Genomic DNA, 24,318 nt, shown 5'->3' on the forward strand with positions numbered 1-24,318 from the left:
CCACTAGAAGGACAAAAAGATGATCTGATTTTCTGGTTCCTCCGCACGCAGGCCCGAAGGACCTGACCAACATCCAACTTGCGCAATTGTTTCTGCTCAGAAGAACCCTCCTGACTAACTAGCACCAGGAGGACCACTGACTGAGTGGCATGAAAAGGAGAAACTACCTTTGGCAGAAAGGAAAGAACAGGCCGTAACACGACCCATACCAGCCCGGACAAAACTAGATTCAAATCTCAAAAGGGAACAGGCGGTCACACAGGAGGATTGAGCAACTTGGTCACCCACAAGAAGCGAATGACATCAGGAATGGCAGTCAAATGCTGACCCTGTAATAACCCACGAGAGGCTAACAGGGCCACAAGTTGAACCCAGAGAGAAGACCAAGCCAGGCCCCTATCCAGGTCATCCTGCAAGAACTCTGTTAGGCAGGGAAGTGCGAGAAGAGACCATTCAACACGCTATACACCACTCCTCAAATATACGTCAAACCCGCACATAAGCCTGAGAAGTAGAAAGTCTGCGGGACCCCAAGAGAGAGGAGATCACTTTATCTGAATACGCCTTCCTATCAAGGTGTTCCATTTCAAGAGCCAAGCCGTTAAGACAAAAAAGGGAGCCGGATCGAACAGGGGAATGGGGCCCTAAGTCAGAAGATCTGGAGAAAGAGGCAGAGGAAGAGGATCTGACACCAGAAGCCGCACAAGATCCTTTTACCAAGGATGTCGGGGCCAATCCGGAGCCACTAGAACCACCAGGCTTATGTGACGAACAATGCGGAGTAGAACTCTGCTCACTAATGGCCAAGGAAGGAATATATACAACAGTCCCTCCGTTGGCCATGGTTGAACCAGAGCATCCAGGCCCTCGGCCTGACCATCTCTGCGACGACTGAAGAATCAGGGTATTTTGGCATTGACACTTATGGCCATGCACTATCAACTGAACAGCCACGTGGCTTAGACATCACTTTCCGGGAGCTAGCATGTGACGACTGAGGAAGTCCGCTTGAATATTCTCCACTCTGGCTATGTGTGAGGCCGAGATGACCCGAAGATGAGACTATGCTCAGACTATGAGCAGAGCCGCTTCCTGCACCATCTGAGTGCTCTTGGTGCCCCCTGACGATTGACATCGGCTACCGCCATGGCATTGTCCGACAGAATCCGGATCGACTTGCCCGTCAAGAAGAAGTGGAAGGCTAACTGCACCAAACGGAAGGCTCTGGGCTCCAGAACATTGATCGACTAAGACGCCTCCTCCGTGGACCAGGTGCCCTGAGCTGAGTGACCTAGACACAGAGCTCCCCAACCGAGGAGACTGACATCCTTGAGAAGCACCATCCACTGTATCTGATCCAGACTCGTCCCTTGAAAATATGGGAGGTCTGGAGCCACCAACGAAGACTGCAGTGAACCAAGCCCCGCAGAGGAACAGAGAGAACTACACTGTGCCTCTGGGGCGATCACCTCCAAAGCAGAGCATACTGAAGAGAACACATGTGGGCCCGAGCTGACCTCATCATGTTGAGGGAAGCCGCCATCAACCCCAAGACTTGGAGGAAATCCTGCGCCCGAGGTCACCTGGGATGCCATAAGCAGGCGAATCAGAGATTGCAAATTGCTTACCCGGGCCTCTGGGAGGAAAGACCGTCCCCAATGAGGTGTTGAACACAACCAAGATACTCCAGGCATTGCGAGGGGGCCAACCGGCTTTTGGCAAGGTTGACAACCCATCTCAGTAACTGTAGGAACTCCACCACCATAGCCATGATCCGGGTGCTCTCCTGGAATGACTTTGCACGAATCAACCAGTCATCCAGGTAGGGAAGCACCAGAATATCCTCTGTCCGCAAGGCCACTGCAACGCCCACCAGAACCTTGGTGAACATCTGGGGAGCCGTGGCCAATTCAAAGGGAAGTGCACAGAACTAATAGTGCTGAGTCAAGATCGCAAAACGAAGGAACGAGCTGATGGGAGGCCCAGATTGGAACATTCAAGGAGGCCTCCATTAGGTCGAGAGGCTACATACTCCCCTGGTTGAACTGCCAGAATCACATATCACAGTGTCTCCAAGCGAGAAGACAGAACTCTGAGAGCCCTGTAGATCCCGTTCAAATCTAAAATGGACTGAAAGGACCCAACCTTCTAGGGCACCACAAAGTAAAACAAGTACCTGCCAGTGCAACATACCTGAGGGGGAACCAGAACAACAGCTTAGAGATCTAGCAATCTTTTAAGGATCTGACAAAAAACCTGCTTCTTCCACGCTGTCGGACAAGGAGAAGCTAGAAAATGATCTGGCAGGGAATGGGCAAACTGCAGAGCAGAACCGTACCGAATCACCTCCAGCCAAGCACCCACTGGAAGCAGAGGTGGCCCGGGCACAGAGTCATTGGGCAGGACGGACAGCAGGGGAACCGGCGGAAGGATTCTCAGTCTCCCGGCGGGCCCGACATTCGCTGAAAGAAACGACCCCTGGCAAAATCAGAGGTCAGGTAGGGAGCAGTCCCATGCTCAGGGCGGTACCTGCAGAAATCTCACAGACTCCCCTGAGCAATGCCACCTCAAACAGCCTAGCAAGCACTGTCTTCAGGCAGGCAGCGCACTTTAGAGTCCGTCAGAGTTTGAACTAACTAGTCCAAAACCTCTGGAAACCAACAAGGACCCCCGAAAAAGAAAATTTAGAGTTTAGTGAGGGACATCGCATCTGTCGATCAAGCCCAAAGCCAGAAGGTCTGACGCGCAGCCATGGATTTGGCAGGCGTCTGAGAGGAAAGAGGCAGCCATCTGAATCTCCGCCACCTCAGTCAAGGACCTGCTCGGCCCACCAAAACACGGCCCGCACTACCAGTCCCACACAAATAGCTGCCTGGACCCCCAAGGCAGACACATCAAAATTCTGTTTAAGAATGGTCTCCAACTTAATCTCCTCAGAGTTTGTTAAGACAGAACTGCCCTCAATGGGCACAGTATGCCATGCAGCAATAGCTGAGACCATGGCATCCATCACTGGTGACTTTAAGGTAGTCCTATCCCCCATCGGGATGGAATACAAACAAAACAAGGAGCTCCTGTCCTGCGAGTGAGAGAACGCTAATGGAGCGCTCCCCCTGGAACCCTTGAGAAAGCCTCCTGTGAGGCGAAACGGGTCCCGTCAGGCCATAATGTTGGGGCAAGCAATTTCTAAGAATAATAAAGATAAAGATTAAGAATCGCTGTGTGTCCTGTCTGGATTTCTGGATTTAAGATAAAGAAGAGTTTCAGCTCTGGAAAGAATTTCCCTACAGAGTGAGGATCCATTTTGTTGCAAGATTATATATCACCTCACTTTCCGTCTTCACCATCCTTGCTTTAAACAGAGGAAATCCCCCAAAGAAGAGGGTCCTCCACACTCTTGGTCGCAGAAGGCACCTCCCTAAAGTGCAACACTGAGATCTGCTGAATCAGATCTGAGAGCTTGTCCCTTTGAAAAAGGCACACCTTAAACGCCTCCTTGCTGGTAGACGGAAAAAAACAAGTTCCCGGTACCTGGAGGATCCTGGAGGTGTCCCCAAGTGTCCAGGTCCTCATGCATTAGTTAAAACTCTCCTCAGACAAGTCCTCGTCCAAGGCCATACGCGGGCATCTGGATGAGGGAGGAGGAGGGGGGACGCAAAAAGAATTAAGGGGTCAAAACATCAGGGGGCGCGAAGGGAACAAACCCCCGAGGACCCCCTGGACATGAGTAGGACCCCTGGCTGCCAGAAAATATGCTTTACACAAAGCAAAAAGAAAATGAGGGGGATACCCCACCCCGGCCACATGGAACTCCCTGCCACAGCAACTACCCTTTCATCCAGCATCTCTCCCTCCTTCCCCTCCACCCCAGGGTCCACCATCTCTCATTTTCTCAACTACCCTTTAACCCTCCTTCACCATCACCCCAGTGACAACCATCTCTCCCATTCTGTTTCCAAATACCTTCCTATCCAGTATCTCTATTCCCCCTCCAAACCATCCCTTGTGTCCAACTTCTCTCACTTTCTGTTCCTTCACTCCCTCCATCCCATTGTTCACCATCTCTCTCCCTCTCCTGTTTTTAGACCCATTATTACTTCCTCTCCTCCTTCAGTCCAGCATATGCACGTCTCTTTGGACCCCTCCTTCCCTCCCTCCATGTACTTCTATACCAGGGCCACCTCCATCCCCCCCTCCCCCAAAGGATTGCATGTTTTCCCCCTTCTTTCTAGCGTCCTCCGGCTTCCCAGTCTCACCTTCAAAGCAGCCTGCAGAGGATTGCCGGTCGGCTGTAGTGATCCTAGCAGGCTGCCGTCGGCCTCCACACATTCCATCTGCTGTGATCCCATCCCTCCTCTGACGTACGGGATCGTGGCTGAGGGAACGTGCTGCGGAGGCTATGGTAGCCTGCTAGGATCGCTATGGCTGACCGGCAATCCTCTGCAGGCTGCTTTGAAGGTGAGACTGGGAAGCTGGGAGAGAAATGGTGGACAATGAGATGGAGGGAGGGAAGGAATAGGGTATTTTCTCGTGGGCCAAATTTTATTTCCCTGCGGGCCTGAGTTGATACCCCTATTCTATGGCTTTCCAAATGTACATAAAAGCGTCGAGATAACTACATCTGAATAACCATGCCTCATCAAGGCATGCCTCTATCAATACAATTACACTGCAGATTTTACCTTTTCTTGTCCAAGCATTTTCATAATATTATGGTTCACTATAGCAGTGTAGAAAGTTTCCTGCTTCTGTGTCAGTGGTGCATATACTATAACTTCTCTCTTTGGAGGGACTTCAAGAGTAACATCTGATTTCAGTCTTCTTAGTAAGAATGGTGTCAAGATCTAGTATTTATACAAACAGATCATTAACAACTAGATGGTTTCATGTTTAAAACATTTTCTTCAAGATGGCTAGATAAGCTCTAAAAAAAATGCAAAAGTGTAAATATTTTACAGCAAGGGTTTACCATTTATACTTGACTACAAGTCAACTTCATGCATAGGTCGAGGGGCAATTTTAGACCAAAACTGGTCAACCTAACCTTCTCCTCTAGCCCTCACCTGAGCCAGTACTGCTCTCTCTCCCTTCCCTCCCAACACCCTGCAGCAGCTAGCAACCCTTTCTCTCTCTCTCTCCTCCCTCCAACATACCATGGCAGCGATCCTTTCTCTTCATCTCTGCCTGTAAGAACCTTACTAGCTTCAACTGTAAGCAACCAGTGATCCTCCGTGGCTGCTTGTGGCCTATCCCAGCGCCATCTGTATGGCTCTTAGAAGTCTGTTCTGGAGCCACCTCTATGGTTTCTAAATCATAGAGATGACTCCAGGACAGGCCACTAAAAACCACAAAAATGGCTCTCGAACAGGCTGCAAGGATCACAGAGGATCAATGACTGCTTGAAGCTGAAGCTGGTAAGATACTGGGAGGGAGAGGATTGCTGGCTGCTGCAGGGTGTTGGAGGGACGGGAGGGAGACAGGACCGGCATAGTTTGTATGTATAAACTGACTCTGGAGTTTTTAAGGCTTTTCTTTACCCTAAATTTTTCAACTTATAATCCACTATCTCAACCAGGTTTAATTCAATTGTTCATATAGAAAAATTACACAAATACGCAAACCTAGAAGAGAAGAAAAGGATATTAAAGACAAACAATGTAGAATTGCTGCTTAAGTTAAGCAACAGCCAGTATCAAGAAAGCCCCAAACTTCTTTTAGCAGCAAAACAGCTAAGTGGAAAAACCTGCAGAAGATTTAACCAAAGAACTGAGAAACAACTATTGTAATATCATGCCTGCTATTAGATACTATAGGGGCCGGGTGCCTCAATTTAGTAACCCTGAGGCTGGGCTCCTAAGTTCTGTTATAGAATATCAAGCCTAACCCAGTATTGGTGCATTTAACATTTACACATCTGCAGGTACACCAGTAGCTAGCTGCTATCCGAAGTTCTTCTGCCGAAGCATACCAGAGCCATTAGGCCCTCTCATGGGACAAAGCAGTATGAAAATAAAACCTTAGAGCAGTAAGAATTAAGCAGCAGCAGCAGAAAAGATTTTAAATAAAATACTGACTCTCTATAAAAGTCCCATAATTGGTAAAACCGCATACTGCCAGGAAGCTCTCAGAACACCCAAAAGGGTTATGTGAGCAGGGGTTTCTCACTGAACATCCTTTCAAAGCTGCAGAGTCAGTAAAGAAGCAGGCACAAAAATAAAATTTAAAAATGATAGCCTACGTCCAGTAAAAAAATTGCTGAGAAATAAAAGGGCACTTACCTTAACTCCAATGAAAATAGTAAGCAAAAGAGACAAACAAAATGTACACACTTGCCAGCTGAAGAATCATCACAGGTGATTAGAAAATTTTCCTTTTATTTTTTTTTGTTCTTGCTTCATTTTATCCTTTATGGTGAAACTCTAGGGAAGGAGGGTAATTAGAGGGGGGAACCCAGCACCACCAGGTGTCACCCCAGCTGGAGGATGAGGGGCCCAACATCACTGGGTCATCACAGCTCAATCAGAACATCCAACGAGAAAAGAAATGAGCAATTCCAGGAAGCAGTAACCCCTTGCTTCACCAATACTAAAATTGGTTCAGGAGCTACCTGATGAGCACCAAGAAGCAAGGAGCTGCAGAATGAGCACCAACAAGGAACTGCATGATCTGTCTACCATCCACTTGGAGACAGAGAAAATATTGAGCATTCTAGGCTGAACAATACCCTTTTGGGCAAATTGCTTAGGCAAAGTTCCTCATGAAAGATTCTTGAGAAAATGGGAAAGGACTCCTGAGAAAATTAAAGAGTCATGGGATAGGAGGCAATGCTTTGTTGTGGTTTAGGAATTGGTTATTGGAAAGAAAACAGAGAAAAGGGTTTAATGGCTATTTTTCTTAATGAAGGAAGAGAAATAGTGGAGTGCCAAAGGAATTTGTACTGGGACGTTATTACTTAACATTTATAAATAATCTGGAAATTGGGATGACAAGAGTTGATAAAATTTACAGAAGACGCTAAACGGTTCAAAGTTATTAAAACGCTGTGAAAAATTGCAGGCAGACCTTAGGATACTGGAAGACTGGGCATCCAAATGGGAAATTAAATTTAATGTTGACAAATGCAAAGTGATGCACATTGGGAAGAATAATCCAAATCATAGTTACCAGATGCTGGGGGTCTACCTTAGGGAGAAAAAAATCTGGGTGTCATTGTAGACAACACACTGAAACTTTCTGTCCAATGTGCAGCAATACGCAAAAAAAGCAAACAAGATGCTAGGAATTATTTTTAAAAAGGGATGGTAAATAACGCCTCTCGCTCTATGGTGAGACCTCACCTTGAGTATTGCATTCAGTTCTAATCACCGTATCTCAAAAAAGATAACAGTGGAATTAGACAAGGTTCAAAGAAGAGCGACCAAGATGATAAAGTGGATAGAACTCCTCTCATATGAGGAAAGATTAAAGAAATTAGGGTTCTTTAGCTTGGAAAAGAGATAGCTGAGGAGAGATATGATTGAAGTCTACAAAATCATGAATGGTATAGAACGGGTACAAGTGAATCAATTTTTTACGCCATTAAATATTACAAAGACTAGGCAACACTCAAAATTACAGGGAAATACTTTTAAAACCAATAGGAGGAAATATTTTCTCGCTCAAGAGAACGGTTAAGCTCTAGAACATGATGCCAGATGATGTGTTAACAGTGGTTAAAGCAGATCGCTTTAAAAAGGTTTGGATAAATTCCTGGAGGAAAAATTCATAGTATACTATGAAGACAAACATGGAGGAAGCCACTGCTTGCCCTGGGATCAATAGCATGGAAAGCAATGTTACTTACCGTAACAGTTGTTATCCAGGGACAGCAGGCAGCTATTCTCACTAGTGGGTGATGTCATCCGACAGAGCCCCGATACGGACATCTTGCAAGCATGTCTTGCTTGAAGAAACTCAGAAGTTTCGAGATGCCCGCACCGCGCATGCGCAAGTGCCTTCCCGCCCGATGCTCCGGGCGTGTCTCCTCAGTTCAGGTAGCTAGCAGAGAAGCCAACCCAGGGGAGGTGGGTGGGACGTGAGAATAGCTGCCTGCTGTCCCTGGATAACAACTGTTACGGTAAGTAACATTGCTTTATCCCAGGACATGCAGGCAGGTATTCTCACTAGTGGGTGATCTCCAAGCTAACCTCAATGGGATGGAGGGAGAGTTGGCAACTTAGGAGAACAAATTTTGTAACACAGTTTGGCCAAACTGTCCATCCCGTCTGGAGAAAGTATCCAGACAATAATGAGAGGTGAATGTATGAACCGAGGACCAAGTGGCAGCCTTACAAATCTCCTCAATCGGTGTCGATCTGAGGAAGGCTACAGAGGCTGCCATTGCTCTGACCCTATGAGCCGTGACCTTACAGGGAAGAGGTAATCCAGCCTGGGCATAGCAGAAAGAGATACAAGCCGCCATCCAATTGGAGATGGTGCGCTTCGATACAGGTCGTCCCAACTTGTTTGGATCAAAGGAGACGAAAAGTTGAGGAGCAGTTCTGTGAGGTTTGGTGCGATCCAAGTAGAAAGTCAACGCACGCTTACAGTCTAGAGTGTGTAGAGCTGATTCTCCAGGGTGAGAATGAGGCTTTGGAAAAAACACTGGAAGCACAATGGATTGGTTGAGATGAAATTCCGAGACCACTTTAGGCAGGAATTTCGGATGAGTGCGGAGGACCACCTTGTCATGATGGAAAACTGTGAAAGGTGGGTCTGCCACCAAGGCCTGAAGCTCACTGACCCTGCGAGCAGATGTGAGGGCCACTAGAAAAATCACTTTCCAAGTGAGAAATTTTTGGGGAGCCTTGCTCAGAGGCTCAAAAGGAGGTTTCATAAGCTGAGAAAGGACAACATTTAGATCCCAAACCACTGGAGGCGGTTTGAGAGGAGGATTGACATGAAAAAGTCCTTTCATAAATCTGGAAACCACAGGATGAGAAGAGAGAGGTTTCCCTTGTAGAGGCTGATGGAAAGCCGCAATAGCACTCAGGTGAACTCGTATAGATGTCGACTTGAGACCAGACTGAGACAGATGTAAAAGATAGTCCAAAACAGAGGATAGGGAGGCTCGCTGAGGCTCCTTAGAATTGGAAATACACCATGAAGAAAATCTAGTCCATTTTTGGGAGTAGCATTGACGAGTAGCAGGCTTCCTGGAAGCCTCCAAGACATCCCTCACCGCCTGGGAAAACTGGTGCGGAGTTACGTTGAGAGGAACCAAGCTGTCAGGTGGAGAGACTGCAGGTTGGGATGAAGCAGTGAACCTTGATGTTGAGTAAGCAGTGAAGGAAACACTGGGAGAAGGACCGGCTCCCTGCTGCTGAGTTGAAGTAGAAGGGAGAACCAAGGTTGTCTGGGCCACCGAGGAGCAATCAGAATCATGGTGGCATGATCCGATCTCAACTTGACCAGAGTCTTTTGAATGAGAGAAAATGGGGGGAACGCATACAGGAAGCGATTCCCCCAATCCAGTAGAAAGGCATCTGCCTCGAGACTATGAGGAGTGTAGATCCTGGAGCAAAAAAGAGGCAGTTTGAAGTTGTGGGGAGCCGCAAAGAGATCTATCTGAGGCGTTCCCCACTGAGCAAAGATCTGATGAAGGGGCATGGAATGGAGGGTCCATTCGTGAGGCTGTAGAACCCAACTCAGCTTGTCCGCCAAGACATTGTCCTTCCCCTGAATGTAGACAGCTTTGAGGAAGGTGTTGTGGCGAACTGCCCAATACCAGACTCTGAGAGCTTCCTGGCAGAGGGAGGCCGAGCCCGTGCCCCCTTGCTTGTTGACATAATACATGGCGACCTGGTTGTCGGTGCGAATGAGGACCACCATGTCGTGCAGTAGATGTTGAAAAGCTTGAAGAGCATTGAAGATGGCTCTGAGCTCCAGAAGATTGATTTGATGAAGTCGGTCCGCACAGGTCCAGAATCCCTGAGTGCGAAGCCCATCCAGATGCACTCCCCAGGCATAGGTCGAGGAATCGGTTGTGAGAACCTTCTGGTGGGGAGGAGAATGAAACAGCAAACCTCTGGATAGATTCGAAGAGGTCATCCACCAGAGCAGAGACTGCCGAAGAGCAGGAGTGACTGATGTGTCGAGTCAACGGATCCGACACCTGAGTCCACTGAGATGCCAGGGTCCACTGAGGGATTCTGAGGTGGAGTCTGGCAAACGGTGTCACATGAAATGTAGAGGCCATGTGGCCCAGGAGCACCATCATGTGTCTCGCCGAGATGGTCTGGCGAGAAGACACAGACTGGCAGAGATGAAGAAGAGCATCCATGCGCTGAGAAGGAAGGAATGCTCTGAGACGAATGGTATCCAGGACAGCCCCGATGAAGGGCAGAGACTGGGTCGGCCGTAGATGAGACTTGGGAAAGTTGATCTCGAATCCCAAACTCTGCAGGAACAGAATCGTGGACAGGGTCGCCGAGAGGACCCCCCGAGGCCGAGGGAGCCTTGATCAGCCAGTCGTCGAGGTAGGGGAATACCTGAAGACCCTGGTTCCTGAGTGCTGCGGCCACCACCACCAGACATTTCGTGAAGACTCTGGGAGACGAAGACAGGCCGAATGGAAGCACTCGGTACTGAGATGGAGATGTCCCACCCGAAATCTGAGGAACTTGCGAGAGGCCGGATGAATGGGGATATGAGTGTAGGCCTCCTTGAGATCCAGAGAGCATAACCAGTCGTTCTGCTCGAGGAGGGGGTAGAGAGAAGCAAGCGTCAGCATGCGAAACCTCTCTTTGACAAGGAATTTGTTGAGGACCCTGAGGTCCAAAATGGGTCGCAGATCGCCCGTCTTCTTTGGAACAAGGAAGTACCGAGAGTAAAACCCCTGGTTCAGTTGGTCCATAGGAACCGGCTCCACGGCGCGAAGCTGGAGCAAAGCCTGAGCTTCCTGAAGAAGAAGGGCGGTCTGATTCAAGTTGGAAGGATACTCTCTTGGAGGGTGGTCCGGCGGGACCCGATGGAAATGAAGAGAGTATCCCTCCCTGATGATAGTAAGGACCCAGAGGTCGGTTGTTATGGTCTCCCAGCGATGATAAAAATGATGGAGACGCCCTCCTATGGGAAAAACAGGGAGAGGCAGAACGAAGTTGGTTATGCCCTCGACGAGACAGTCAAAAAGGCTGAGTGGTCTTAGGGACAGCAGGCGACTGAGACTTAGGCTGACCCTTCTGGGGAGGCTGACGCTTCGCTGCTTGCCTTGCAGGAGGAATTTGCCTCGGCTGATAACGCCTCTGATAAATCAACGGTGGACGAGAAGGTCGAGACTGCTGAGGCTTAGGCTTCGGCCGAAGGATAGATTGGAAGGACTTTACGTGGTCAGACAATTTCTTCGTGACAGTCTCGATGGATTCGTCAAAAAAGATCCGCCCCAGCACATGGGACGTTCGCCAGGCGGTCCTGAAGATTCGGGTCCATATCAATGGTCCGCAACCAGGCCAACCGGCGCATCGCCACCGAGCAAGCCGCCGCTCGGGCTGAGAGCTCGAACGCATCATAGGCAGATTGCATCAACTGAAGCCGGAGTTGGGACAACGAAGCAACCACTTCCTCAAACTCAAACCTAGCCTGGGACTCGATGTATGGAGTGAATTTTCGAAGCACAGACAGAAAAAATTCCAAGTAGGTTGCAAAGTGGAAGTTATAATTCAGGACTCTAGACGCCATCATCGAATTCTGATAGATGCGTCGCCCAAACTTATCCATGGTTCTGCCCTCGCGACCCGGAGGCACGGAAGCATAGACCTGGCCAGGATGAGACCGCTTGAGCGAAGATTCGACCAGGAGGGACTGGTGAGAAAGCTGAGGACCCTCGAAGCCTTTATGATGTACCGTGCGGTACCGCGAATCCAATTTGCCAGGGACCGCAGGGATAGAGTAAGGAGACTCGAAGCAGCGCATGAAGGTCTGGTCGAGGAGCTTGTGCAGGGGAAGCCGCAAGGACTCCGCCGGAGGCCGAGGCAAGTGCATGGTATCGAGATACTCCTTGGAATATCGAGACCCCGCATCTAGAGTAATGTCCAAGTCATCCACCATCTGCCTGAGAAACGATGAAAAGGACAGTTGGTCCGCTGTCGCCGGTCCGCGAGACGGACTAGAAGAAGACGAAGCTTCAGGCTCTAAAGAGGCCTGCGAGCAACAGGATGAGTAGAAAACCTCGTGGTCCTCGAACTCTGGGCCCGGAGGGGGAGACCCCGTCGAAGCAGCATACCCCAACCGAGGCAACTTCTTCTGAGGCGAGACGGTTGAGTGTCGAGAGGAATGCTTCGAAGAATGCCTGGACCGATGCCCCTCTCGATGCCTGGAATGGGATCGAGTCCTTCTGTGAGAGACTGGGTCAGACGTTTCCAAGGAGCAGATCGGACTCGATGTCGTCGATCGCAAAGGTGGAAGAGTCGGTGCTTCTCTGGACGTTGCCCAGGCTTGATAGGGAGTTCGGAAGAACTCGTCCTGCTTCCTGCTATGCCCCGGACTGGATGGCCCCGAAGTGGATGCCACACTGAATCATGGGGCGGAGTAATCGGTTCCAAGGGAGGCAGGTCACTAAACGAGGGTTTCCTCGAGGGAATGGGCTCCAAGGGAGGCATATCACTAAGAGAAGCCCTCCTCGAGGGAATCGGTTCCAAAGGAGGCAAAGCACTATCGGAGGACCTCCTCGAGGACCCGGACACCGCTCGCCGCTCCTCCTCGACGAGCAACGAGGTCATGCGGCGAGGAGGAGGAGGAGGGGGCGGTCCGCCCCTCGAAGCCGAAGCAGGGAGGTCACCCTGGATGGTGGCAATCAGTCGAGGCCCCATGGTTTGCATGAGTTCAACGAACTGAGCCTCCAGAATGGACCGCAGCGAAGCCGATATGGAGGGATCCGCACCAAAAGGGGGCCCTTCCGCACGGTCTCCGTGCTCCTTCGGTGCAGTGTGCTTCTGCTTGCCAGCTTTCGGCACCTTGAGCACCACCGGTGGAACTGTAGGGGTCGATACCTGCTCCGAGGAGACGGAGGAAGGCACCGGCGCCGAAGCCTGGGCCGAAACCGGGGTGAATGATGCCGGCTTCAGGAGGCCCGGAGCAGCTGGGGAGGCAGCGGGCTTCGCTGAAGGAGTCGAAGCCCCCGTCGATGTCGAAGCTGCAGGATCTGACGAAGCTTCCATCTTGAACATGGACTCCCAGAGCAGACAGCGGCGCTTAAACGCACTCGCCGTCAGAGTGGAGCAAGGCCGGCACGATTTCGGAAAGTGATCCGGTCCCAGACACTGTAAGCAGCGTCGATGAGGGTCCGTGAGCGAAATCGCGCGCTGGCACTTGCTACACTTTTTGAAACCAGTAATCGACCGGGACATAGGCCGGAAAAGCTCCGCCGCAAGGTCGAAGGCGCAGGGCCTCAGCCACGCGGCCGACCCGGAGTTGGAAGGAAAATTTTTTTTTTTTTTTGAAAAAAGAAATCAAAGAAAGAAATAAACGCACAGGAGAGCCCAAAAGAACTCAACCCGCGGCAAAAAGAAGGCAAAAAAAGATATTCAATGGGCGCAAATTGAAGATAGACTTCTCAACTCCGGAAGAAAAAGAACTGAGGAGACACGCCCGGAGCATCGGGCGGGAAGGCACTGGCGCATGCGCGGTGCGGGCATCTCGAAACTTCTGAGTTTCTTCAAGCAAGACATGCTTGCAAGATGTCCATATCGGGGCTCTGTCGGATGACATCACCCACTAGTGAGAATACCTGCCTGCTTGTCCTGGGATAATGTTGCTATTATTTGGGTTTTTGTGACCTGGATTAGAAGATTAAGTTTTTACCTTTGATAATCTTCTTTCTGTTAGTCCCTGTAGGATTCCATATGTTAGGTGTTCAATCCTTTCCCGCAATCTGGTAGTTGCAGAAATCCAACACTTTTCTGAACACATACTCCTCCCCCTTAGACAGAGTTAGAGCCATAGACAGTTGAATCCCAAAGTCAAGCAACATACCTGAACAAATCCATGAGAAGAGGGATATGGGGGAAGATCACTGGTAACAAACAATTTCTGAACTGGTCTGCTCTGCAAAACATGTAACAAACATGCAAAAAGGCAACCCAGAAAAACACTGAGAAACAATGTAGAACTAACCTGCTATGTGCAACGAGCACCCACATGAGACAGCCTTCAGTTAAGTATACTCACAAAAGTGGAAAACTCCCCACAGGATCCATCAACTGGCTGCAAAGACTTCAAGCCTGCAAGGAGAATAACTGAGGCAGAAAGAAGCCAGGACCACCAAAATGGGAATCCTCTGAGGCTCCACTTGGTCCTCAGCACAACACTGTTGGAAATCCTTCCAGGCTTTGGCATAAGCAGCCATATTAGAGTGTTTCTTTGACTGCAAAAGCATTGAGATAACTACATCTGAATAACCATGCCTCATCAAGGCGGAGCGCTCAACAGCCATGCAGTAAGACCAAAGCGCTGTGGGTTCTCTATGGGCACCGGTCCCTGACTGAGAAGGTAGTGATAAAGAGGGAGTTGGAGTTCCATGTCCCACTGAAGACATACCATGGGCAACGAGGCCAGTCTGGAGCTACTAGAATTACAATCTGACCACCCAGAGGCCACAGAGAGAACACATAAAGGAGCTCGTGAGCTGGCCAGGGCTGAACCAAGGCATCCAGCTATGTTTGTTGACTGTAGAAGCACCTGGCCTTTGAGGTCTCTGCTAAAGACATCAAGTCCATCTGGGGATGACCCCAGCACTGTGTGATCAGATGGAATGTTATCTGCGAGAAGGACCATTCTCCCAAGTCTAGGACCTGTCAGCTGAGGAAGTCTACCTGAACACTGTCAACTCCAGCCACATTGGCCACTGAGAGAAGATGTGTTTCCACACAACAAAACAGAATGTGAGCCTCCTAGCCCAAGGGAGTACTTCTTGTGCCTCCTTGATGATTTACATACGCCACTGCCATGGTGTTTTCAGAGAATACTCTCACTGCTTTTCCTTCCAGAAGGGGCTGGAGAATAAGTAATGCCAGCCGAACTGCCTGGGGCTCCAGACAATTGATCAACCAATGCTTCTGAGGAGGATTCCACTGCCAGTGAAATGGAGCAGGCCCTTCAGTTAGCACCCCAACCTGACAGGCTGGCATCCATCATAAGAGTCATCCACTCTAAGATCTGAAGAAGCCTGCCCTGGCAGAGAGCCTCCTCCTGAAGCCACCAGCCAAAATTTCTGCAAGCCGGTACCATTCACAGCTGAAGGGGATGACGCTGTGGAGACCAACGAGAGAGGGGGGACACTTGTAAAGGGCGCATATGCGCTTTGGACCAGGGGATCACCACCAAGGAGGCTTCCATGGACCCCATCACCTGTAGACAAGGCCAGGACATGGGAGCCGGACAGTCCACGAAATCTCTGATCTGCTGTTGAAGTTTGTGTCTGCGTACCTCGGGAAGAAACACACGACCCTGCCAGGTGTCGAAGAGGAGGCCCATAGACTCCAAGGACTGGGACAGCGTCAACTGGCTCTTCTTGAAGTTGACAATCCAATCCACCTAAAGTCTGTAAAAAAGACACCACCATCTCCACCACAATTTTGCATTCCTGTCGAGATAGAGCCCAGATCAACTAATCGTTCAAGTAAAGAGGAACCAGGACATCCTGCGAAGGAGAAAGGCTGCCACATCTGCCATCACTTTACTGAAAGCATGGGTCACTGTTGTGAGACCAAAGGGCAGAACTGCAAACTGGAAATGCTGTTCCAGAACCTGGAAATGCAGAAACCTGTGATGCTCCAGGTAGATTGGAATATGGAGGTAAACCTCCGTGAGATCCAAGAACACCAGAAACTCTGGGAGAGAGAGCAGCTATGACCGTGCGCACTGTTTCTTTGCGGAAAAGATTGACAGACCTGAGATTCAGAATAGGTCTCCAATCCTCTGAACATGTCTTTTTGGCACACGGTATACAGTCACAGATCTAGCACCAATCCAGCATAACCAAGGCACACATGCAACAGATTAGGGGCTGGGGAGTCTATTCCAAATGATTTTTAATCAAATCAAAGGGTTTTGAGGCAAAAATAAAACTTTGAAAAAAAGATTGATAAAAATCCAAGCGGCTGTCACCAGTGAATTTGTGCCAAACACAGCAAAAATAAAATCCCAAAATAAAATATAGTGATTTGGGGTATGGGGAGGTGGGGAACCTGAACCCTACTCTCAAATTGTGAAAAACGAGTTTTAACACATTTTACAAACCACCCTCGAAGTTCCCATAGGAAATAGTGGTTTACTCACAGACACTGAAGTGCTTTGCAGCTGAATGAGAAAAGGATTTTCTACCTCAAAATAGCTCCAAATAGACCAGACTTGAAAATCTTCAGACTGCCAGTCAGCCAGACACCAACTGTAACCTCCTCCCCCATGGATCCTCTCCATGCAACCAGGGAAGTGGGAAATGCAGCCTGTGCCCTGAAACCCAGGGAGGTTTTCACTCAGGATGCATACAGCCTGCACAAGGTCAGTGGGCAAGCGAACTCCCAGGGGAATGGACCCCGAGTCAAAGAATGGTGGCACATGGCAGGCTGACTCCACAGATCCACCAAAGTTTCTCCATGAAACAGCAGTCCAGATTCACAGGACTGTGTCCTTTCCTCTGACAGAGCACCACCAGAAATGGGTCTCAAGGCACTGAAGCCACCAAAAAAGCCTGAACTTTAAGCAAAAAATAAAAAAAGAAGCAGAGCAATTCAAAAAGACTTCTGCACGGATTGCTTGCAGAAATTAAAACTGCAGATGGCTCTAGCTCTCACTCTAAGGGGGAGCAGCATGTGCTCAAAAAGTGTTTGGATTTCTGCAACTCCTGGATTGCGGGAAGGGACTGAACCTTTAGAATATAGCATATGGAATTCAGGAAGGATGTAACAGAGTGGCCACTGTAGAAACAGAATACTGGGCTAGATGGACCTCTGGTCTGATCCAGTATGGTGGAAAATGGGGGGGGGGGGGGGAGAGGAAGGTGTGTCTCACTGGTAGAGCTGCTACCTCTGCACCCAGAGATTGTGAGATCAAATCCCAGTGCTGCTCTTTATGACCCTGGTCAAGTCACAATCCTCCAGTGCCCACCACTTTGAATGTCAGCTTTGAATGCCAAAGCCACAAAAAAGCGGTATACAAGTTCCCATTCCCCCCTCCTTATGTTCTTATGACTATTTTTTCTCTTGTCTCCTTCCACTAGTAAATGAACATAATCCATTCATATGGACTGGTCTGGTATGGACACAAAGGAATTATAGGCAAAGAGTGGCATTAAGAAATGAAGTTGGAGAGCTGGAAAACAAGAGACAGTCAGCTAGTGGACATCAAAATTATGGGCAAGAAATAGTTGCAGGAAATATGTGACTGAGTAGTAACAGCACCTGGAAACATGAAGTGACAGAATCCCCACATAAAATACAATAAAATAAAGGGGATTCTGAAATTTAAAACAAACTACAATCAAACCAGTACATGGAAAGAGTTGCCATCAAATAATGTTTTTCAGTACCTGATGTAGCATGTGCAATATATTCTGCTCCCGTTCATTAGCTACAATATTTTCAGCATTCTGTGAAATAGCAGTTATGTCAAACCAGGATTCAAAACTAGTGATAGGAAAACAAGGAATATATTAAATTATAATGCAACTCAACTTTACATTTCACAAGAAACATACACAACATGAATAATTTAGGATTTTGTTAAGTATGAATATATTTTTGTCTCATTAATATTATCCCTATTTGGGCTTGATTCAAATATTTGGTCATTGGGAGATAAATGTCATAGGAAGTTAAACAAGTATGGCAATAAAGTGTATGTGCTTATAGGTGTAACTGTTATATGTTGCTTTTAACAATAAATCATACTTGTATTTCATGTAACCTGTATTGATAGTGCTGAAAAAAAATCACTTTCAGTGCTTCCTTTGAGGATATGTGGGTGGCTTCCTCTACTGCATGAGGACAGTAGTCTGCCACATGGATATCTGACAAAAAGCACAGTTACTTACCGTAACAGGTGTTATCCAGGGACAGCAGGCAGATATTCTTGACTGATGGGTGACGGCACCGACGGAGCCCCGGTACGGACACTTTTAGAGTGATTGCACTCTAAGAACTTGGAAACTTCTAGAGGCCGCACCGCGCATGCGTGAGTGCCTTCCCGCCCGACACAGGCGCGCGGTCCCCAGTTATGATAAGCCAGCTAAGAAGCCAACCCGGGGAGGTGGGTGGGACGCAAGAATATCTGCCTGCTATCCCTGGATAACACCTGTTACGGTAAGTAACTGTGCTTTATCCCAGGACAAGCAGGCAGCATATTCTTGACTGATGGGTGACCTCCAAGCTAACAAAAAGAGGGATGGAGGGAAGGTTGGCCATTAGGAAAACAAATTTTGCAAAACAGATTGGCCGAAGTGTCCATCCCGTCTGGAGAATGCATCCAGACAATAGTGAGATGTAAAAGTGTGAACTGAGGACCATGTAGCAGCCTTGCAGATTTCCTCAATAGGCGTGGAATGGAGGAAAGCCACAGATGCTGCCATAGCTCTAACTCTATGGGCCGTGACAGAACCTTCCAGTGTCAGTCCGGACTGAGCATAACAAAATGAAATGCACGCTGCAAGCCAATTAGACAACGTACGTTTAGAAACAGGATGTCCCAATTTATTCGGATCACAGGACAGAAAGAGTTGGGGAGATGATCTGTGGGGCTTAGTACGGTCTAAATAGTACGCCAGAGCCCGCTTACAGTCCAAAGTATGCAGAGCCTGTTCTCCAGAATGCGAGTGAGGTTTCGGAAAGAAGACAGGCAGAACAATGGATTGGTTGAGATGGAATTCAGAAACAACCTTAGGGAGAAACTTTGGATGTGTACGCAGAACCACCTTGTCATGATGGAAGACTGTAAAAGGTGGATCCGCTACTAGTGCATGTAGCTCACTGACCCTCCTGGCAGAGGTGAGAGCAATAAGGAAAAGTACCTTCCAAGAGAGAAATTTGAAAGAAGCGGTAGCCAAAGGTTCAAATGGAGGCTTCCTTAAGGCGGAAAGAACCACATTGAGATCCCAGATAACAGGAGGGGCTTTAAGAGGTGGTTTCACATTAAAAAGACCCCGCATGAACCTGGACACCAAGGGATGAGCTGAGAGGAGTTTTCCATGGACTGGCTCATGAAAAGCAGCAATAGCACTGAGGTGGACTCTGATTGAAGTAGACTTAAGGCCAGAGTCAGACAAAGAAAGAAGATAATCCAACAAGGTCTCCACTGCAAGGGAAGTGGGATCATGATGATGGAGAAGACATCAGGAAGAAAAACGTGTCCACTTCTGATGGTAACATTGCAGAGTGGTTGGTTTCCTGGAGGCATCTAGAATGGAACGAACGGGCTGAGACAAAAGAGTATCATGAGAAGTCAGCCCGAGAGATACCAAGCTATCAGGTGCAGAGACTGGAGGTTGGGATGTAGAAGGGTCTCCTGATGCTGTGTAAGCAGAGAAGGAAACAGTGGAAGAAGAAAAGGTTCCCTGGAACTGAGTTGAAGTAGAAGGGAGAACCAATGTTGCCTGGGCCACCTCGGAGCAATCAGAATCATGGTGGCTCGTTCCCTCTTGAGCTTGAACAAGGTTCTTAACATGAGAGGCAGAGGAGGGAAAGCGTACAGGAACTGATTGGACCAATCGAGGAGAAATGCATCGGCTGCCAGACGGTGAGGAGAGTAGAGTCTGGAGCAGAATAGGGGCAGCTGGTGATTGAAAGGAGCTGCAAAAAGGTCTATCTGAGGAGTGCCCCACTGAGCGAAGATGGACTGCAGAGTAAAAGGATCGAGTGTCCACTCGTGAGGCTGGAGAACCCTGCTGAGCTTGTCCGCTAAGGAATTCTTTTCTCCCTGAATGTAGATAGCTTTCAGGAATAGATGGTGATCTGTGGCCCAAGCCCAAATCTTCTGGGCTTCCTGGCACAAGCTGCGAGAGCCTGTCCCTCCCTGCTTGTTGATGTAATACATTGCAACTTGATTGTCTGTGCATAGCAGGAGGACTTGAGGAAAGAGAAGATGTTGGAAGGCCTTGAGGGCATAAAACATCGCTCTGAGTTCGAGGAAATTGATATGATGTTTCATCTTCTGGGCTGTCCAAAGTCCTTGAGTTTGGAACTCGTTCAAATGAGCTCCCCAGGCATAAGGGGAGGCGTCGGTGGTGATGACAAGTTGATGAGGAGGTAGATGGAACAGAAGACCTCTGGATAGATTTGAGGATGTCAACCACCATTGTAGAGACTGACGAAGAGATGATGTTACAGATATGTGACGTGAGCAAGGATCCATTGCTTGGGACCACTGGGTAGCTAGGGCCAATTGAGGAGTGCGCAGGTGCAGACGGGCAAGTGGTGTGACATGAACTGTGGAGGCCATGTGACCCAAGAGTATCATCATTTGCTTGGCAGAGATGGAACGTTGTGGAAGCACCTGCTGACATAGAGACTGAAGCGTTTGAAGACGGTTGGATGGCAGAAACGCTCTCATGAGGACTGTGTCTAAGACTGCTCCAATGCATTGAAATCTCTGCGTGGGGATGAGATGGGATTTGGGTAGATTGATCTCGAACCCCAGCAAACATAGAAATAGGATGGTCTGGTTGGTGGCCTGAAGAACTGTTTGAGATGAATTGGCCTTTATCAACCAATCGTCCAGGTAAGGAAACACCTGAAGGTGGTGGGAACGTAGAAAAGCAGCCACCACAATCAGACATTTGGTGAACACTCTTGGAGAGGAGGCTAGTCCGAAGGGTAGCACCTTGTACTGGTAATGACAATGATTGATCATGAAGCGTAGGTACTGTCTGGAGGCCAGATTGATTGGTATGTGAGTGTATGCTTCTTTGAGATCGAGGGAACATAGCCAGTCGTCTTGATTGAGAAGAGGGTAAAGAGTGGCTAAAGAGAGCATCCTGAACTTCTCTTTGACTAAGCATTTGTTGAGATCGCGAAGATCTAGGATAGGTCTGAGATCAACTGTTTTTTTGGGGACTAGGAAATAACGGGAGTAGAAACCCTGCCCCTTTTGCTCCGGAGGAACTTCCTCTATGGCGTTCAGAAGGAGGAGGGATTGAACTTCCTGAAGGAGGAGGGAAGACTGGGGAGTGTGCAAAGCAGACTCTTTTGGTAGACTTGTGCCTGGGAGGGTTTGAAAGTTGAGAGAGTAGCCGTGGTGGATGATGTTGAGGACCCATTGGTCCGAAGTGATAACTTCCCACCGGCTGAGGAAAAGAGATAGACGCCCTCCTATGGGTTGAGGCAGGAGTGGTGAAGGTTGGATGCTGGCTATGCCCTGGAGAATCAAGTCAAAAGGGCTGAGTCGGTTTTTATTGTGGAGGCTGTTTGACAGGTTGCTGCTGCTGCTGTCTAGGTGTTTGCCTCTGCTGTTGAAGATTTAAATGTTTCATATGGTGTTAGTTAGTCTTCATGGATTTCTTGAATAGCAGGGTTTTCATTTCTTTTCTGAAAGTTTTGTAGTCTGGGGTCACGATTAGTGATTATTTTGGCGATTACTGTTTGTTTCTATTTGCCTTACTTTATGAAATAAATCACTTGCATGTTTGTTTGCTTGAGTGATGAATCTTAGGCACATCATCAATGTTCTGGGGATTGCAATGATCTGTTTGACTATAACCACAATTAAGTGCTTTAGGATGTGAGAGGGGCCCATTGCATTTAGGTGGTCTTTCTAGCTTTTGCGTGGGGGTATGGGAGATGATTTAAGGTACTGGGGGGCATGTGGTTATATGGGGGATGATTTAAGGTACTGGGGGCACGTGGGGTATGGGGGGTGATTTAAGGTACTAAGGGCGTACGTGAGGGGTATGGGGCCTGCCTGCCTGCCTGTCACTAGGCCACTAGGTCTGCTTGCCTGCCTGCCACTAGGCCTGCCTGCTCTGTGCCCTGTTTTGGTCTACCACTAGACCACCTGGGGGGGGGACAGGGTGCAGAGCTTGGCAGGGAGAATTTGGGTCAGAATTTTTTCTTGTTTTCCTCCTCTAAATCTAGGGTGCGTCTTATGGTCAGGTGCATCTTATGGAGCAAAAAATACTTGAATAGTCATCTATAAATGTCACTAATCACAGATTCTACAACCTGAGAACAAGTTTGTGGACATCTCTGGTTGAACAGTCTTCCACCTGATCATGGCTAAGCATAAACACAAAGATCCATATCCTGGAAGGCATCCAAGAGCATTAAGGAAGAGACAGTTAAAAAAAGAGGCGTGTTGATATTAATACACAGGCATTTTTTGTGCAATTTTAGACTGATAAGGAATAAGAGATACACTTAAGTTATTATTATGTAAGGCATCCTGGGTGATATCAGTAAATATTAACTTTTATAAAACAAATCTGCTACAATTAAAAAAACCCCAAACAAATCTTGTATTATGGAAGAAATATGCTTTGATAAAGCATAGTTACTTACTGTAACAGGTGTTATCCAGGGACAGCAGGCAAATATTCTCGCATGTGGGTGATGTCATCCACGGAGGCCCGTTACGGACAGCTTTAAAAGTGCACCACCACTTTAAGACTAAGTTCGTTTGTGAACTGCACGCACCGCGCATGCGCGAGTGCCTTCCCGCCCGACGCAGACTTGAAGCTCCTCAGTTTCATAAGCAAGCTAAGAAGCCAAACAGGGGAGGCAGGTGGGTAGTTGTGAGAATATCTGCCTGCTGTCCCTGGATAACACCTGTTACAGTAAGTAACTGTGCGTTATCCCAGGACAAGCAAGCAGCATATTCTCACATGTGGGCCTCCCTAGCTTAATAGAATGAGACGGAGGGAGTGTTGGCAATGAAAAAAAATAAATTTTGCAAGTTTCAAATTTTATTAAAATTTTGATGTATCGCAATATCATTAATTCAAAGTGATTTACAATTTAAAACAGGGTCTTAATTATTAACTAAAACCAACACAAACGGACCTGATGTACCAATACATAAGGGAAATAGGGAGAACTACAATAAGTATAGTAAAAGATACATACAAGGAAAATACAAACGGAGGGTAAAAAACTTTAAAAGTATTGCAATATTGCTTGGTCAAAGTGACCCTCCCATCTGCAATTGAATTCCAGACAGTAGTGATATGTGTGAACTGAGGACCAAGTAGCAGCTTTACATATTGCATCAATTGAGCGTAGGAAAGCAAGAGAAGCTGCCATAGCTCAGAACTTGTGGGCTATGCGCAACTCCCAGCTGCAGCCCAGCCTGAGCATAAGAGAAAACGATACAAACTGCTAACCATGTAGAGATACGTTTTCTTGGATACAGGACTAGAGAGTTGCGCAGGGATATAAATCCCACCCGTTCCCACCCAACCCCGCCAGAATCCTGCCCATCCACACCCATCCCTGCCAGAACCCTGCCCATCCCCATCCATACCCACCAGAATTCCACCCATCCCCACCCGTTCTCACCAGAATCTCCTCCGTCCCCACGAGGAATCCCTTCCGTCCCCCCATAAAAATTACCTGTCCCCATAGAAAGCAGCAATTACTTCTGACAATTTTGATTTTAGTTTTAATTGAGTTTTTCAGAAAATTCAAAACAAAGTCAGATAACAACATGCTATCCCAAAGAAGTGCGTTTAAGGCAGAATTTGATGAACAGAAAGAAGATGCCCAGTGCAGCAATTCTCTCCCCCTCCGCTCTTTTTTTTTTATGTTATATATTTAATGTTGGTACCTGATGGACTGAAGCAGTTTAATGCAGGGTAGTCTGGCTTCGGAGCTGCACTGTTATATTGCCCCGTCTCTCCTACACTCTTCTGCACAGCTGCAGTGAATGGTGGCAGGCATGAGATTCTTGAGGGGAGGTCTCACGCCAAGGCTCACTACTGGGAGAGCTCTGCACATCCACCAATCTGGGAGCACTTCTACAAGGAAGTGCTCATGACTGGCCATCAAGCTTCAGCTCTGTCTTCCTGATTGCTGAATGCACAGTGCTCTTCTATGGGAGTGGCAATCAGCAACTAGTGCGCTGAGGGATCGAAGAAGCTTAGCAGGAACATTGGAACAAAGGTAGGCTGGCATTTCCGAGGGAATCCCGGAGAACCAGCATCCATCCCCAAGGGAGTCCCATGGACCTAGGATGGGGGGGGGGGGGCCCTGCAGGAGTCCCGTGGACCTAGGGGGATCCCCGCAGGAGTCCCACGGGATTCCCATAATCCCCGCTCCCGTGCAGATCTCTATAAAGGATGTCCCAACTTATTAGGATCAAAAG

At 48.3% G+C, this 24,318-nt stretch overlaps 1 protein-coding gene across 4 annotated transcripts in view; it reads right to left on the reverse strand.

Annotated features, from left to right (window-relative positions):
- The window catches only part of HELLS (helicase, lymphoid specific), a 258,918-nt gene that overhangs the window by 105,855 nt on the left and 128,745 nt on the right, over positions 1-24,318 (reverse strand). For all 4 annotated transcript variants that reach the window (XM_033943358.1, XM_033943360.1, XM_033943361.1 and 1 more), the window contains exons 12-13: positions 17,561-17,657; positions 4,683-4,844 (exon numbers count right to left, since the gene is read on the reverse strand). In XM_033943358.1, coding sequence (XP_033799249.1) covers positions 4,683-4,844; positions 17,561-17,657 — 259 coding nt within the window. The remainder of the gene's footprint in view (positions 1-4,682; positions 4,845-17,560; positions 17,658-24,318) is intronic.

Source organism: Geotrypetes seraphini, chromosome 4 (assembly GCF_902459505.1).
Source record: "Geotrypetes seraphini chromosome 4, aGeoSer1.1, whole genome shotgun sequence".
NCBI classification, from domain to species: Eukaryota; Metazoa; Chordata; class Amphibia; order Gymnophiona; family Dermophiidae; genus Geotrypetes; species Geotrypetes seraphini.